Source organism: Taudactylus pleione, unplaced genomic scaffold (genome assembly GCF_031769625.1).
Source record: "Taudactylus pleione unplaced genomic scaffold, aTauple2 ptg000055l, whole genome shotgun sequence".
Lineage (NCBI taxonomy): Eukaryota > Metazoa > Chordata > Amphibia > Anura > Myobatrachidae > Taudactylus > Taudactylus pleione.
The window spans coordinates 5,372,542-5,388,852 of record NW_028284457.1 but is presented as its reverse complement, the minus strand read 5'-3'; the positions used below and the strand labels follow the sequence as shown (position 1 = coordinate 5,388,852).

At 39.2% G+C, this 16,311-nt stretch overlaps 1 protein-coding gene across 2 annotated transcripts in view; it reads left to right on the top strand.

Moving 5' to 3' along the window:
• PDLIM5 (PDZ and LIM domain 5) overlaps window positions 1-16,311 on the top strand; it is a 221,390-nt gene that overhangs the window by 171,004 nt on the left and 34,075 nt on the right. For both annotated transcript variants that reach the window (XM_088464425.1, XM_088464427.1), the window contains one exon: window positions 1,190-1,329. In XM_088464425.1, coding sequence (XP_088320551.1) covers window positions 1,190-1,329 — 140 coding nt within the window. The remainder of the gene's footprint in view (window positions 1-1,189; window positions 1,330-16,311) is intronic.

Here is a 16,311-nt window from a genome sequence, read left to right as displayed (position 1 = left end):
CAACTTATGCTTTACAAAAATTTCCAAACCACAGTAGAATGTAACATTCTCAAGTGATTTGTGGATATTAATGTAGAGACGAGATGGAAACAAGTGAAAAAGTATTCTGCTTTAAGACCGTTTAGTATAATAAGTCATAAGTATACAGACATATGAGGGGGGGGGGGGCGGTAAATTTACTATTTTTTAATTTTTTTAAAGCCGCTGTGGCTTTTGACTTAAAGGGGCAATAATGTATATAAAACATATCTGTGTTTTTTATTCAATATTATTGCCCCTTCAGGTCCAGTGACTGAAACAGCCAAAGATGTGATTGCTTTGCAAAATGCTGCATAGTAAATTTTCCAACCTGGTAATTTTTAATATTGGGTGTATTTCTTACGTGATTTATTTATTTATTTTTTTAGTACTCTTTTATTGAACGCTAGTCTGGATGTTTTGCATCTTTTATATTGTAGGTAACATTCGTACTCTTTGACTAAAACAATACAAATTGACTAAATATTATCCAAACAAAATATGCACTTGTGTTAAATAGAAATAATACTTTTGTCAAACAAAAACTATTATGCTGCAGAAAAAAAATGTAAATGTGTTTTTTTTTTTTCTTTTTGTTATTGAATCATCGGAACCTATTAAAGTTTATCTTTAGACAGACATAGATACAACATTTTATATACGAGGGTGGTTCAATAAGTAAGTTAAAAAGACCTCTCACGTGTGTAATGTTCTCTGTCATTAAAAATTTACTGATAGGGCAGAACAAGTAGACCAATGCTTCCCCTCACAGCCATTACACTTGTCTCATATCAATCATACGGGATGTAGTTTAAATCCCAGCTGTCAGGATGCTGGCACCGGAATCCCGGTGGCTGCGCGTGCGAGGGGAGGGTTAGGTTACTTAGCTGCAGGTGTCGGGATTCTGACCACTGGGATCCCGAGCACCAGCATCCCGTACCCAACCCCAATCATACTGTCCCAACATCAGTTGTAAGATGGTGGGTCTGGCGGAAACATGGTCAAACACTGTGGTGAGTGAGTATTAGGATTTGATTTCTGCGTCTAAAGGGCACATCAGCAGCTGAAATTCATCGGCAGCTTGTCGAGGTTTATAGTAATAATGTCATGTCACGGAAACAGGTTTGCATTTTGATAATTTCTTCATGGTTGTCTTCTGTTTTATTTACAGTGATTTGCTGGAGCCTAAACCAGTGAATGCAATGCCTGCTGCAACTGCTAAGACTATGTCCAATTCCTACAAATCCACACCAGCTGCATACAAGCCCAGCAGTCTGCCAAACACAGCCAAACCAGGAGGATGGCAACCAGGTAACTATGTCTTCGTCTTGTTTTTAAGTTGTATATGGTACATTTTTATGTGTGTGTTTTACAATTAGGCCAGTTTTGAGTTTGTTTACTTGTGATAAGCGTTGCTCAAACAAGTTGATTTTGCTTGTTTCATGCTTTTTATGAACCATTTTTTGTATAGTTAGCAACTGTGCAGTCATTTACTGGCAGTCTCCATTGTTTTATAGATGCAGAGAACTATGCACATTGATTGCGGTATATAATATGAAAACATTTTATTTACATATGGTTTATATTGAAAATGACATTATGCAAAAAAAGGGAATACATGTATATTTTGGTGTTATACCAGTATAAGCTCTTTTATCCAGATTGTAGTTAAAATAATTGCTGTTGCTTAGTGATATTGTCAGACACAATGTTGTGGTATATGAGTGTCTACCCTGCAGTCACAAGGCTCCTTGTATTGCTACACAAGGCAATGAGGAGGGACATTGTGGGGAAATATGGCAGCCGTTTAAAGTGTAGTTTAAAAAAATAGTGCACAAAATTATGGAAAAGAAGATTTGTTAGAAGACCACTGCATGTATGTATGTATGTATGTTTGTATTAATTTACCTTTATTAGATTTCTGGAAACCTATTAACCAGAAAGTTCTGAAAACAAGAATGAAAAAGTTGCTTATGCTTGGCAATAGTGTCATACACGCAGAGAGGGGCTGATTTGGAGTTGGGCGTATATTTTGTTTGGGACAAATCGCACTTTTTTTTTTTTTTGTACCACAATTCACACATTGCACATCCATAGGACCCAAAGAGTAGTATTCTGGAGAATGTCCAATGTAAGTGACTTATCAGTTGATCTTGTTATACGTTATAAGATCTTTGAACTCTGGGTCACCTGTAAGGCTTCAACCACATCGATGTCCTCGAGGCTGGCCGCTAGGTTTGATTGGTGTAAACAATATGATTTGCAGCCACATATGTCAGTACATCTTGCGGGGACCTCAATCACCAACTGCTGTGTTATTACATTATAACACAGCAGTCTGTGATTAAACTCCCTGCAAGAAGCGCAGAAATATGTGGCTGCAAATAATTGTCACAGGTCCAGACCACCCACAAGGTGCACATGGAGCGTTCACCCAATGTCACATTTTCCACAGCACAATGGTGATGCATTGTAAATGGCGGGATGGCGTTTTGCTACATAACTCCTGACACTAAGCAGCCAATTACAACACCAATATTTTCTTTCTACGGACCAAGACCTTTAATTTGGTAAATGTTGTGCTCTGCTCAAACAATGGCATTATAGAAATGTCACTCATAAAAGTTGCCCTGCTATTAATATATATATGCCAGCTGTCCTAAAAAATGACAAATAGCATTGTTCTTTTATACCACGTGGACATAATGCTTGTAATTTGTGAATCCAACTGTCCTGTAGACGCAGTAACATATTACACTGGGCTCCTCCTCTGGCTGGTATGGCAACATGGTCTATACAGATGTGTCCTTTCCTACTGCATCTGTATGTATAGTGTAGCATGAACTGTAGCAATAACATATGAACATAAACTGCAATAGATATCAAAACAGAACTGAAATAACTTTTAAAACAAAACAATCATGTTGTTGATTGCAACAATATTTAAAACTCTTTTGAGACAGCTAATGGTGCATACACACGATCAGATTTTTCCTTCAGATATGAACGATAACGATTTAAAAATCGTTCAGTCGTTCATATCTGAAGGAAAATCGTTCATATCTGACATGCCTGAACGATGGACGATCAACGATGCGCGTTCCCGTTTGTCAGATAACGATATCTGACATCTGATGGGTTTGCAGTCAGACTTGGACGATTCCATTCATTTTAATGCAGTCAAAAATCGTTCAAATCGTTCAAAACTTTGGTAAAATCGTTCAAATCGTTCAATCGTTCAGTCGTTCATCTGACAAATCTGACAAATCTGACCGTGTGTACGCTCCATAAGTGGTTGCTTCTGAGAAGCCATGAAACTGTGATAACTGTAACAAATAGGCTGGGTGCCTCTCATTACCCTATTCTATCCCTGTTGTCTTAATGCTGCTGTCTGTTTCCTCTTTACACTGCGACCTCTGGTTTTTGTGCTCCCTGATATGCAGAGAACATTCCAAGGAGTCTGCAGCAGTTGTGCTTGTGGAGTTTCCTTTCCTTGCCACTGTCACCAGTCTCTGTGGTTTCCTGTGGACAGTAGCCGGGAGAGACTGGAAACGGTCAGCTTTCAGTTCAGCGCTGATTAACTCGAAATGCAAGTTTCATACAATTAGAACTTTTTTAAGGATGCTTCCTGGTCTGGCGATGTCCCCTCACGGCCATCCGTGCCCCTCCTGGCCACCTGTGACACTTCTGAGTCTAGTGTCACTATCTGTATACAAACAGGACTGTTTGTATTCTGATGGTGTCACAGGTGGGCACGGATGGCTGTTAGGTGACACCGCTGTGTCACGGATGTTGAAAAAGTAGGATCTACCCTTTTGGGAGAATATATTACATGCATTGATCCAAGAAGTACTCTTTTTTTTTTTTTTTTTTTTGTATGTAGTTTCAGTAATTATTTGGATAATTAGTCCATATAAATCTGTCTTCTGGTTATTGTTTTGAAGGTACCTATGAAAAAACTTGGTAATCTAGTGACAATTGACTGTTCCATATACTGATCGTGGAAGCGATGGACCACACTATTGTTTTATATAAGTCTTGAAAGAGACTGTGATTAGTGGTTATTAGCAGCTCCCATAACAGTAATGCAGAATTTACACCCAGTTTTATAGTATAGGAAATAGATGATTATTTTTTCTTTTTGGAACTCCTTTTTTTTTTTGAGCTGTCTCAACTGCTGCCGCCTTGTGGCTGTTTGGGCCTGACTATTGGTCCCTAAAAAAATCAAATGATTAAGGCTGTATCTCTGTTGTACTGTGGTCCATCTCGCTCAATGATGAGGCACTGTAAAAATGATCAGAAAGGGTGGTCTATGAAGTGGAAATCTTTTTGTGTTCCTTGTCTATGCGTCTGTTGATATTTCCCATTGGTACCTGATAGCCACTGGTACTCTGTGCCCCCATCCAGCTTTAATTGTAAAATGTATCTTTTTTGATTGACAATAAATCAGCCTTATATTTTTGTATCAGTAAAGAATGTTTTGTTTGCCAATCTGGTGGTTGGTCTCCAAATTTGGAGCCTAGGATCTCTTATTCAAGATAGGTGATCTCAGTCTGCAGTTTATTCAATTTTTAGTTAGGTTTATCAATAACTAACAACATTAGGACAAGTCAATATTAACTACTAAAGTCATTCTTTTTTATGAAATTTGGTATTCAGACATGCAGTAGTAGGGATATTAAGAATACACAAGCCCCTAGGGTTGCAACAGGTCTCACAGTGATCTGAGAAATAGATGGCATGGAGATCAAAGTCAGTATGTCTTTACTTCAAACATAGCAGATTAATGGCCTGTTTCAGAGGTGGATGCAGTTGCATTTTTTAATTACAGCGCGATTACGTCTTTATTCAAATGCTGTGGCCGATAAGCTTCTTACTGAGATGCCCATCGGCTGTGGCTCTAATCTGCCATTGTGCGGATGGAGGTGCACATGGCTGCCTGTCTCATTGCAACTACATGTTTAGACACAGTCACTGCCCGTGACACGATTGCATCGGACTCGCCACCCCACTGTACCACCCAGAAACACCCACCAAAATTGCTTCTCTCTGCGTCCAAATTTACTTTGCATCTCCAAGCGGTAACAATCGGGAAGCATGCTCATTTTGACCAATGTCGACTCACTGTGTGAATATCTGCATTGCGTGCAGTTAGCCTGCACCTCTAAAGGGATGATTCAGTTGTCAGTGCCGGGTGTCCGACAGAGCAATTCAATTGTTGCTCATTCGGGGCGCAATAGCCACCGAGCGCTGGCATTTCTGCTCACCCCCTCCTGAAGAGGAGAGCAGAAATGTGCATAAAGTCCTGGGTCTAATTAGGCGCGACAAGCGCGATAATTAATGGCCGCCCAAAAACGATTAAATGCAACATTGGGCGCTATAAAAACAATTGAATCGCCCCCTAAAAGAGAAACTTTTAAAGCCATACTGTTTTTGTTTGTTTTGTTTTGTTTGTTTTGCTTTTTTTGGAAAGTTTCTATTAAAGGACCTCAGAGAATGTATTTTCAAACAATTTGTCAAATTTGAAATTCCAATAATGTATAAATACATTTTAAACACTTTTTGAATTGTATTTAATATTCATACAAAAATGTGTCCTTACTTAGCATTGCTGAAATGGCACCAAAGATCCCTCTATCTTACGCAATGGTTTTCCAGACAGCAATGCATAGTGCAATCCCAGGGTGGCCAGTGTACCATTTGTAATTCTTGCAATTTGTAAATATTAGCAAAAAAATAGGAAAAGATCAGCAGGATATTAAAAAAAAAAAAGTTGCAAAGAAAATGAATACTAGTCAACATTGATTGTACCGTGTGTACGCAGCATAAATCTTATGGTTAGACAGCAAACAGGACGACATGAACGATAATGATATTGTTATATCGTTATCGTTCATATCGGCCTGTTTCTGGCCCTCTTAAACGACCAAACGATAGTCGATGCGAGGGCACGAATGGTCGATATAGATATCGACCATCACCCGTGCATGCAGGCCAACATGGTCGATATCAACCACGTTAGCTTGTTTACTATAGGGAACCGCTATCATTTTAATCAGGAGACGCTGCTGGTGCTATCCAGTCGCATCGTTGTGCGAATAAGACGCATTTGAAGGTAAAAAGATGCACAAAAAGATGCTCTGCGCTACCGAGTCACACTGAGCTCCCGCGTTGTGTGGCGCGACTTGTAGCACACGGAGGATAGATGTATGTGGGCACATCTGTAGGTCAAGTTGCAATTTGAATGTTACTGTGTTGGTTCTTTCCCATTTTTTTAGGTTAATCTAAAATGATCTATACAAGACAGATCTCCAGTGTAGGAATTGTTGTAGGAATTTGGTTTTGCCTCTAGATGGTGCCATGTTACTTTGAAATGATTTACATTCTATCTGCAGTTTAAAGAAAATAGCTTTTTTAATTACAATTTTTTAAATCAAACATTGCAAATGGATATACTAGTGAGTCAAAGTACAACTGCACAAAATCGAATTATATGAGAATTGCTAATTTTCTAATGAGAATGCAGGAAACTAGCTAAACTGGACTGGGTCAATGTAAATGATTCTGTAAAGTTCTAAAATGTTTTTGTCAAACAATTAGTGATTTGTATAGTTTTTACTTTTTTAACTCTGCATGTTTTCACTGAAATAATCAAGATATGAAATATAGCAGCAAAATGTGTTCATTGGGCGTTCCTTATAATATAGCTACAGCAAAATATATCCTGGGAAAACATAATTGGATATATAAAATCTGTTTTATTGGCTAGAGCATGAAAGTCCTTTTGTTTAAAAGTTCACAAAGTGAAAATTTGATGTGCTCAAACCTTTTAAACTCTGTAATTTAAGATTTTTGTACTTGGGTTCAGAAGGCATCAGATTATTCACATTGGTCAGTACCAAGTTCTGCTCTTGTCAATAAGAATTTAATTAATCCTGCCAATTTCTTTTTGAAACTCTTAGTATTGGAGGAGCCAACTTAATGTCAATTGTTATCAAATTACAGGCTTTATCAGAGCCAAGTGTAGACATTCTATGAACAGTGAGATGAAGTTAGAATGTACAAATAACTTTTTATCCCAAGCAATATATGGGGATAATTTGTGGAAGTAGATTAAACTTGATCGTATATTTCATAACATATACGTTCACATAAACACCTTATTATAGTGGCATATCATGTTTGCCTGTAGACTAGGTTATGAGTTCATTTAGTTGTTGAATGGTAACACTTTGTATAGATTATATTGTTTAATGGCAAATTAATTCTGTAGAAGTTGCCAGTTTTTGTGAAACACATACTTCATGCAAGGTTTGCAATGTGATTAACACAATAATACACATTGAGCAAACATGGTAACAAGGCTTTCAAATATGTGTTACAAAGATGTACAATTTTCGTTTTCAATATGTATTGGGTATTAGTAGGCTAATTCTGCTTGTACCTCCATAGGCTGCAGGCAGAATCCGCCTTTGCGATGTAACACTCAAAGCCACCTGAACCTGTTACTGTGGCTTCCGCGGCTAATTGATCCAGTCCATTGCGTTTAATTTTATTTATTACCATTTACTATTAATGTGATTTTCATGTGAAATGCCTGCTTAGAGTTTACTGTGCAAAATAAAAACTTTTAATAACTAAACACCCATTTCACTGCTAGCGGTTCTAACTACCAAAGTAGGTTTGATTTATTTGACAAGCTTTACACATTGTAATTGATGGACCTAATTTGGCATTGAGTTCAGCAAGTGGTTTCATATGAAGGAAAGTAGGAACATCATGGAAGCTAAAAGTGACAGATCTTTCTTTGCTCAAATGATAGAAGCATGACCATATTCACCAGAGACAATATGAATGTAGGCATTAGTGGTACATATTTTTGCAGTAGACTTTTGTGGCTGGTCTCCTAAACTGAAATATACAGTTGATCAAGTTCTTCAATTCTGTAGATCAGGTTAATGGGTTCTCAGATAACTGCAACTAGGCTGGAGTCTCATTGGTTCCTGCTGCTTTAAATAGCAGACCTTTGCATTAGTACACTGACAGGTTTAGCATTTATATGCTAGTATTCCTATGATCTAGTGATCCTGCTTATGGACTATATTCGGGTCTAAGGTTTTGACCCCCTACTCTATCTTGTCTACTGCCTGGACTGACCTCTTACTTGTGGCCCCTTCTCTGCCGCGAGATTGACCTAATGCCTATATACCTGATTTGCATTTGGTCACTATTATTATTTTCCTATTGCTTGCTGCATCTGCCAACTTTTGCCTAATGCTTTTGCCTAATCAGCGACTTTGCTTTATATTGCCGGACTGTGTTATTGAATTATCTTTGACTACTACATTCTGCATGTGACTCTCACTGTTGCATAGCTTATGCTGTGACCTGGCATACCCTCTATTCTAGTATTGCACAGTGCCTGCTAAATCTATTTTTGCAACATCCTGCAGTACCTTAGAGTGATATTTACAGTTCACTCCTCATCTATACTCAATTTCCTGTGAAACTTCACCAGATAAATTATAATAACTTTGATTCCTAGGGACAACTAAGTAATGGTATGCATTGGGTATGGGAGTTACTATAGATGTGCCATGAACATGTGTAATATATCAGTTATCATTTGTACAGCAAGTCAATCATTGTAGGTTATCTCAAGAGAGCTGAAGGGGTCTCTGCACAACTATTTTGGTAAAACTTCCCTTCCATGGAAACTGTTACATTCCATTTACTCCATTGCATGCTAATATCGATCAACCGTTTATGAGCACAAGGAAGCTTTATTCATACCTACCAAGTTTACAAACAGGTAATCTGCAATACTCTTAGTGTAATACTGGATAAAAATGGATGTACTTGTGTATGGATTTGTACATTTTCCTATAAATGAGCATGAAGCATGCTTCAGATACTCTGTGGCATTAATGGAACGCTGAGTCTAGTTTCAATGGTTTTATCAAGTTATATTAGAGCAATGGAATATGTTGCGCTATATAAGAAACTGTTAATATATAAAATAACCCCTTTAGCACTTGCTAAAGTGGTTATGTCCTCTGTTCAGTATTTGGCAAACAGATGTAAGCTTAGCCAGCAAAAGCCTTTCTTGCTTTAGCGAAGTCTTTCAAACTTTTCGGAGTCCCCTGAATGCGCATGCACAGACTGATGTTGCACATGCGCATTGGTTATTAGCACGTCACCAGTAGCACTAGGCTGACAGCAACACACCGGAAGATGCCATTTGGAAGGGGGGTACCAGTGGACCTAGTCGGACAGGTAAGTTATGTTATGGCATATTCATTAGTATAACTGTGATACTAACAAAATATGCCACCAGCATTTAGTGTCGGTGGAACCCCAAGACCGGCACTTGGAAGTGAAGGTAGTCTCATGCTTTAAACATGTAAGAATCACCCTGATGACTCTCTATTAGGGCGCACCTATATATTTAAGAGTATCCTCTAAAATAAACAGTATTGCTCTGCTATCCAAAAAAGCAAGTCTGAATGGAGATATATAATGTGTGTATGTGTGTATATATATATATATATATATATATATATATATATATATATATATATATATAATATTTTTTTTTTTTTTATGAAAAATAAGTGCGAAACACTGGGTGTGCACCTAAAGTTAATGCCACCAGAGCATAAATTAGTAAACTGTAATTTATTATACTAAGCATATTTCAAATCTTTCAATAATCATAAAAAATTATGACCAATAAATAGATCCTAGCAGACAAAATAAATTTATAAATAAAATAGGGTATACACATATATCCCACTTGCATTTATCCACAGAGGCAATGAGTGTTCACTTCTTTAAACTCAGTTACCAGAAGGGAATAGGATTGCACAACACTCCTACACCTGTGAGGAAAAAAGTTCCAGAAGAATACATAGAGCCGGAATAATTCCCAGGGTCCTTCCTAAGAAATGGCGAGTCCACTGGTTCTGTTCCTTAGTTTAAAGTGTTACTGCAATAATACTTATTGTTAAGATGCAGGGTATGTACAACATTCTCTGCAGTAGCCATTGTGTTTGTTATTTTATGGTAGAGATCTGCCGGCAACTCTAACAATTCAGACACATATTTGGCCATGCTATAATGCAGTGTTGGCTAACCTTGACACTCCAGCTGTTGTAGAACTATATATCCCAGCATGCCCTGCCACAGTTTTAGCATGCCCTAATAGCAAAACTGTAGCAGTGCATGCTGGGTTATGTAGTTCCATAACGTCTGGAGTGTCAAGGTTAGCCAACACTGCTATAATGTATCCTTGCAATTGGCAGGTGCATCACAATTAGCAAGCAGTGACTTCATATGAGCTGCAGTGTGATATAGGGGATCACAGATGGCCTGCCTTTACAATCAACTGGTACCTCGCAGTTAGCAAGCAGTGACTCTGTTTGAGCCGCGGTATAGTGAAGATATCGTAGACTGCCTGTCTCTTACCCGATGTAATGGGGTTCAGTAATCTGCTGTCATGCGTCTCAAGGTGTACAGAGGTAATTGTGCTAGTCCATAAATCAAAGGGGTGCGCAGGACGCGTTTCTCCATGTTTATCCGGTGACTGTTTCCTCAGAGGGTCGACTTTAAACGCGCCCAGTGTTTTGCACTTATTTTTAATAGTCTCATGCTTTGCCTATGTGACCAGGCAGGGATCTGCTCTCCATTATGATGACTGTTCTCTTTCAGCATAACCCGTCAATACCTATGCACTTTTTACATACAGTACATTATTATTTTTTGTCATTAACTGTGATCAAGAGCTATGACCCTTTGTCTAACTGCTGTCTAAGTGTGTTGGCACAGCTTTCTGGGGAAGAAAGGTAATGTGTCCTTCATATTTCCCATTCAATTTTATTAAAACTATTTTCTGCATGTACATAATCCAGAAAACAATCATATTGAAAACCCCCCTACTCCTCAAAGTAGGTGTAGAATTCAGTTTACATATCTTCCATTGGCCAGTCCTCAGCATTTTTGCTTGAGAGCCAGCCATGTTGTTCTGACTCAAAATGCATGAATCTTTGTATTCCTAAAGACTGCTTTCTTTCTCTGCATATGCAATTTGTAAAATAGTTACCATGACATCACAAACCTTTTTTTAGTTTAAAGTGTTAGATTGTAATACATTATCTATAATTTTGTTTCAGTATTAAATGCTTTTAAATATCAAGTGCCTTAGTAATGATTGATTTTTACGATATATTCAGGGGCACCAAGAGGGGCTTGTGGAAGGTACTGATCACCCAGGCCCGGGATTGTTTGGGGGTCCTGGAGGGGGCCCAAGGCACCCATTCTAGTCGCACGCCACCACGAAACATAGTACTTTAAGTCAAAGTTTTAACAAGTGGTTCTGGCCACGCCCCTGTGTTTGGATAAAAACAGCATAAATTACCATACCTCCTCCCCAAGTCACACAAAGGAACACCCACATCCACACATACACCTTACTTCTTGACCAAGCCACATCCCCTAAGTGGCCTGCTCTACCCCTTTTTTTTAAAGTTAGTTGGGGAGTATCTTAGAGTAGAAAATTTAAGGATTGTAAATGTTAAAAAGTGGGCCCACAAACTTGCTTCTTATAGTGAAGTTGTCAGGTCAGGACACTGTTTCCTGATCTCCCAATTGCAGTAACATTATATGCACTATTCATTTTCTCTTTATATTCAGATTTATTTTTTCTGTCCGCGACAACAAGCCACAGGAATGTATCTTGTCATAACCAATACAAACTTTTGACTTTACCAAGCAGAGCACATTGTGAGACAAGTGCTGGTGATTTGTAAATGTCAACCATTCAATAATGTGCTTACAGCATGAAACTAAGAGGGTGGAGGAGAAAATAATAGAAAGTTAAATATTAAATTGTAAAGAGAAACATGAGCTTTGTTTGAAGAAGGTTTTATTAACTGATCTGTCATAACTGAGAGAATTCTGCACTAGTATAGCCCTGCTTAAGTTTGGAATGGTTACAGTCAGTAAAAGGATAACCTGGTTTTACCTTGTTCCATCATGAACATCTTACTATGTGCAGGGATCCTGAGATGGTGATGGTAATTAGAGGACAAATAGGTGATCGCAGGCTTCTTCATGCAAAACATGGGACACTATTCCCGAATGTTGCTGCTGTCTGCAATACTCTGCAAAGATATGATGAAAAAAAATTCTGTATTCGCTTAAACTGGAAGAAAATCTGTACTTTTTCTTTGTGAACACATAGTTGAAGAGCATTGTGGTGCTATCTGATCTCATATGTTATAGTAGATCTTTCTACATGTGCTTGACGGTATGTAGTTATGTTTGCGGCCGCTGGTCACGATCCCGACTGCAGAATGCAGGCTAGGGATTCATGATAGGCGTCGAGATACCGACGCCTATCATAATCCCGACGCCGGAATCCAGGACGAGGCGAGCCCAAACGAGGTAAATCCAGGGTGCCCTTCCTCTTAGCCTGGGTGGAGGGTTAGTTTTACGGCACCATGGGGGGACTTAGGGTTAGGCTAGGGGAAGGGGGGTTAGGGCTAGGCGCCACCGGGGGTGGAGGTTAGGGTTAGCCCCCCCCCTCTCCACCAGGGGGAGGTTATGGTTTAGACACCCCTGAGGGGTGGTGAGTGTTAAACACTAAAGGGGGAGGTTAGGATTAGGCACCTCTAAGGGAGGGTTAGGGGGAGAGAGAGGTGGAGGGTTGGGTTACTTATGTGCCGCTGTCGGTATTTCCTCCCTTGGGCAGCCGCTGTCGGCATTTCAATCCCATTCAGCGCTTGACATTGGTATAATATTATTTTGCTTCCTATGTGCTATGGAGACCCAAACATTGTTAAAGTTCCATTCTGCACAGGTGCAACTTATGAAGAAGTTCTTCTAGAATACAGTTTCAAAATGCTTTTTTCACACCACTGACCTAGGTATGAGGATCACTGATCCCCTGTGATTAAACGGAGCTCGAAGCCTTGTTAGGAAATAGACAAGAGATCATGAATCGTGAACATTGGAGCACTCTGCATTCATGGCTAGTCACTCATTTACTGGAAAGAAAAAATAAGTTGTGATTTTGGAGCGATTCATTTCATTGTAACATACTACTCTGTTGGATGTTGTACATTTCCTTACATCCTTTAAATTAGTTTATTAACTGTTCTTCATCGTGCCAGCGTCTGTTACCTTGTCTTCCCTTATGCTTCTTTTACAGCTGGCAAGAAGTCAGTCCTTTCATAGTATTAACATCCCTACAAGTTTGCCAATTGTTTTTGTCACTTTAACATGTTTGTTCTATTAAAATTATGCATCATAGGCAGAAAGATGATTCCTTACATTTCCAATTAAGATGTCTTATTTTAGTCTGTCTATACACAACCAAGCAATTAATTCAGAATTGAAAACTACAGTGATTGTGAAAAGTTTTACGATTACCAGTTAAACCGTATTACCAAATTTAAGATCCCACCAGTGTTTGCAAATACAAAAAGGAGCAAAGGAAAATATATTTGAGGTTTCTTTGGTGAAAATTCAGAACCAAATGGAAGATGTGTGGGTTTATTTGACCTGAGCAGAGATTGCTTGAGTGTGGTTATCCCTCTGTATTTGATCATGCACATGAACTTGATGTCTATAGCACCATCTTCATTCGCTGCATACAAAACAATCCGCTTCTACAATGTTTCAAACAGTCAACATGATTTGCCATTGGCCATGATGCTCATATACCCCATAGAAGAATTAACTGTTCTTTGACCAATAGATACTTGTTAATTAATTATTATGCTTGTGCAGATGCACAACTAATAACAGTTCTTTTCCATCTGGTGGTGATCTCCATTTTCTACATGTGTAATATTAATTTGTTTTTAACTGGAAGTTCAAGTAATATGTTCTGGGCTGCGTGAAATCTGGTAAAGTGAGAAAAGATTTGCTTGCTATCAACAAAATGCTTTGCAAATCAGAAACACTGTTTGCAGGATAATGAGGGAGCCGGGTGTCAGCCTTGGGGATAGTGAATGAAGAGAAAATTGCAAACTAACCCAATCCATTTTCACCCCCTTCCCTACATTGTAAATAATTCTGTGTTGTACAGGATTTTTTTGACTGTTCATAGCATTTTGTCTTGATCAGTAGTCATATTAAAGTGTGCAAAGATTAAACCTGGTAATTCCATTGAATCCAATATGTCCACAGCACCCATACAAGGTGAATCACTTCTGTGCCATCAAACGCACCACTTTTCGAATGATTTGGATTTTGAAAAGATTGCCAACTTCTACAATATGCATCTATGCAATAATCACTTATATATTACCTTGTTTTTTATTATAGCAACCACATATTAGAATATTTTACACTGAGTAATTTAATATTTATCCACATCGGTAAAACTAGCAGCTTTCACATTTGTTACACCCACATTCAACTTGTTTTAAATTATATTGGCTTACATTTGCTAAATAGGTTCTAAATACTTTAATAGTGAAAAGTTAAGGTGGAATATTAGCAGTGTATGCATATTTGATCAGTGTTGTAAACTGAATTTATCAACCCACACCGTCTGGGATATCTTCGGAAAGACACTGTGGCTATGATTTTCACCAAAATATTTTATAGTGATGCATAACAATACAGTATGAGGAACAATAACTATAAAATCCCCTGATAAATCTTTCAAAAATCTAAAATGAGAACGTGCACAGGACAGTTCTTCAAGTGTATTGAGATTTAAAGGAATGAAAAGTTATGATGAAAAGGAAAGCAAACTGCATTTTTTATTTTTTTATTTGCTAATTTGAAAGTATTTTATTTGTTATTAAAACAAGAGTAAATTATCTAATTACTGTATAAAGACATTTGTTTAGTGGCTAAAAAGATTTCAGGACATCATAAAATCTGCAGGGATCTTCAGCTATAGCTCTTAATGCTTTCCTTATAGAACCAAGTTTGACAGGCATGTAGTGAACTCCCTCAAATGGAAGTTTTGTATACAATAGAATACACAATGAAGAATCTGTATATCTTAATGCTAGCATTTGGTTGGTTCCGAGGTGTAGCAAGTGGCCAGGGTGCCCAGAGAACGAGCGTTCTACTGCGCCTACCCCCCCCCCCCCCAAAAAAAGTGTGCGCGCTATATAATATAACCACTATACACATACAGTACCAGGGTCGTAGCTAGGGTAGTGCGGCCGGTGCCATCTCACAGGGCACCACAGGTCGGGGGCCCTGTTTGGGCCTGTCAAATTTCTGTTTATTATCATTCTTGCTTGTAGCTTCCTCTTATTTCATCCCCAGCATCTCCTGGCCTCTCCTATCTCTTCCCAGGCCCTTCCCCATGAAGCCATGGCCTTTTTTTGGATGCATTATGTCCCTTTTGAAAAATGAGGGGGGCGCCAATGCTCTTTCTGGCACAGGACACCAAAAAGTCTAGTTACGGCTCTGTACAGTACATACAGGCAGGAAGGGTGATAGACAACTACTGGGGTATAACCTCTCTTACCTTAATGTGGACCCTGCAGCTTCTTCCTCGACATGCTGCTGTAGCCCCGTCCCCTGCTGGGTAGATGAACATGTGCTGAGCTCCACCAATCAGGGCTCAGCACAATCTCCTCTAGTGACCAGGAGAGTCTCACTAGAGCAGGAAGGCAGGACAGGAGCTGCTGCGGACATTGCACAGGCTCAGCTACTTGACAGCTGCTCCGGAGTCCGACTGCAGGGCGCCCTCTGGTAAGTAAGGCGCCTTGAGCTCACGCTCCAGTGGAACCGCCCTCCCTATGCCTCTGAGTTAGTTGTATATCATAATGCTAGCTTGTGGTTAGTTCTGAATAATGAATGACCACAAACATTCCAATACTAGTATTGGCATTGGCCACTAAACAAATGTATAAAGGCATTTGTTTAGTGGGTAAAAAGACTTCAGTACATCCTAAAAACTGCATGGATCTTCAGCTATTGATCTTTCTCCTTTATAGAACCAAGTTTCACAGGCATGTACTGAACTGCCTCATACGGAAGTCTTTTATACAATAGAATATATATGTAGGATGTAGTTAAAATGCCTACCATTGGCATGCTGGGTGACGAAATCCCAGCGCCGGAATCTCAATCTGGGGACAAGACACCGGTGCCAGCATCCCGACAAAAGGGGAGATGCCAACGCCAACAGACGGCATGCCGATGGTAAGTACAGCGGGAGCCCTTAGGTCTGAGCTGCGGGGGTGGAAGGGTTAGGTTTAGGGCTAGGCTACAGGAGGGGGGAGGTTAGGGGTAGGCTATGGGCAGGGACTGTTGGGG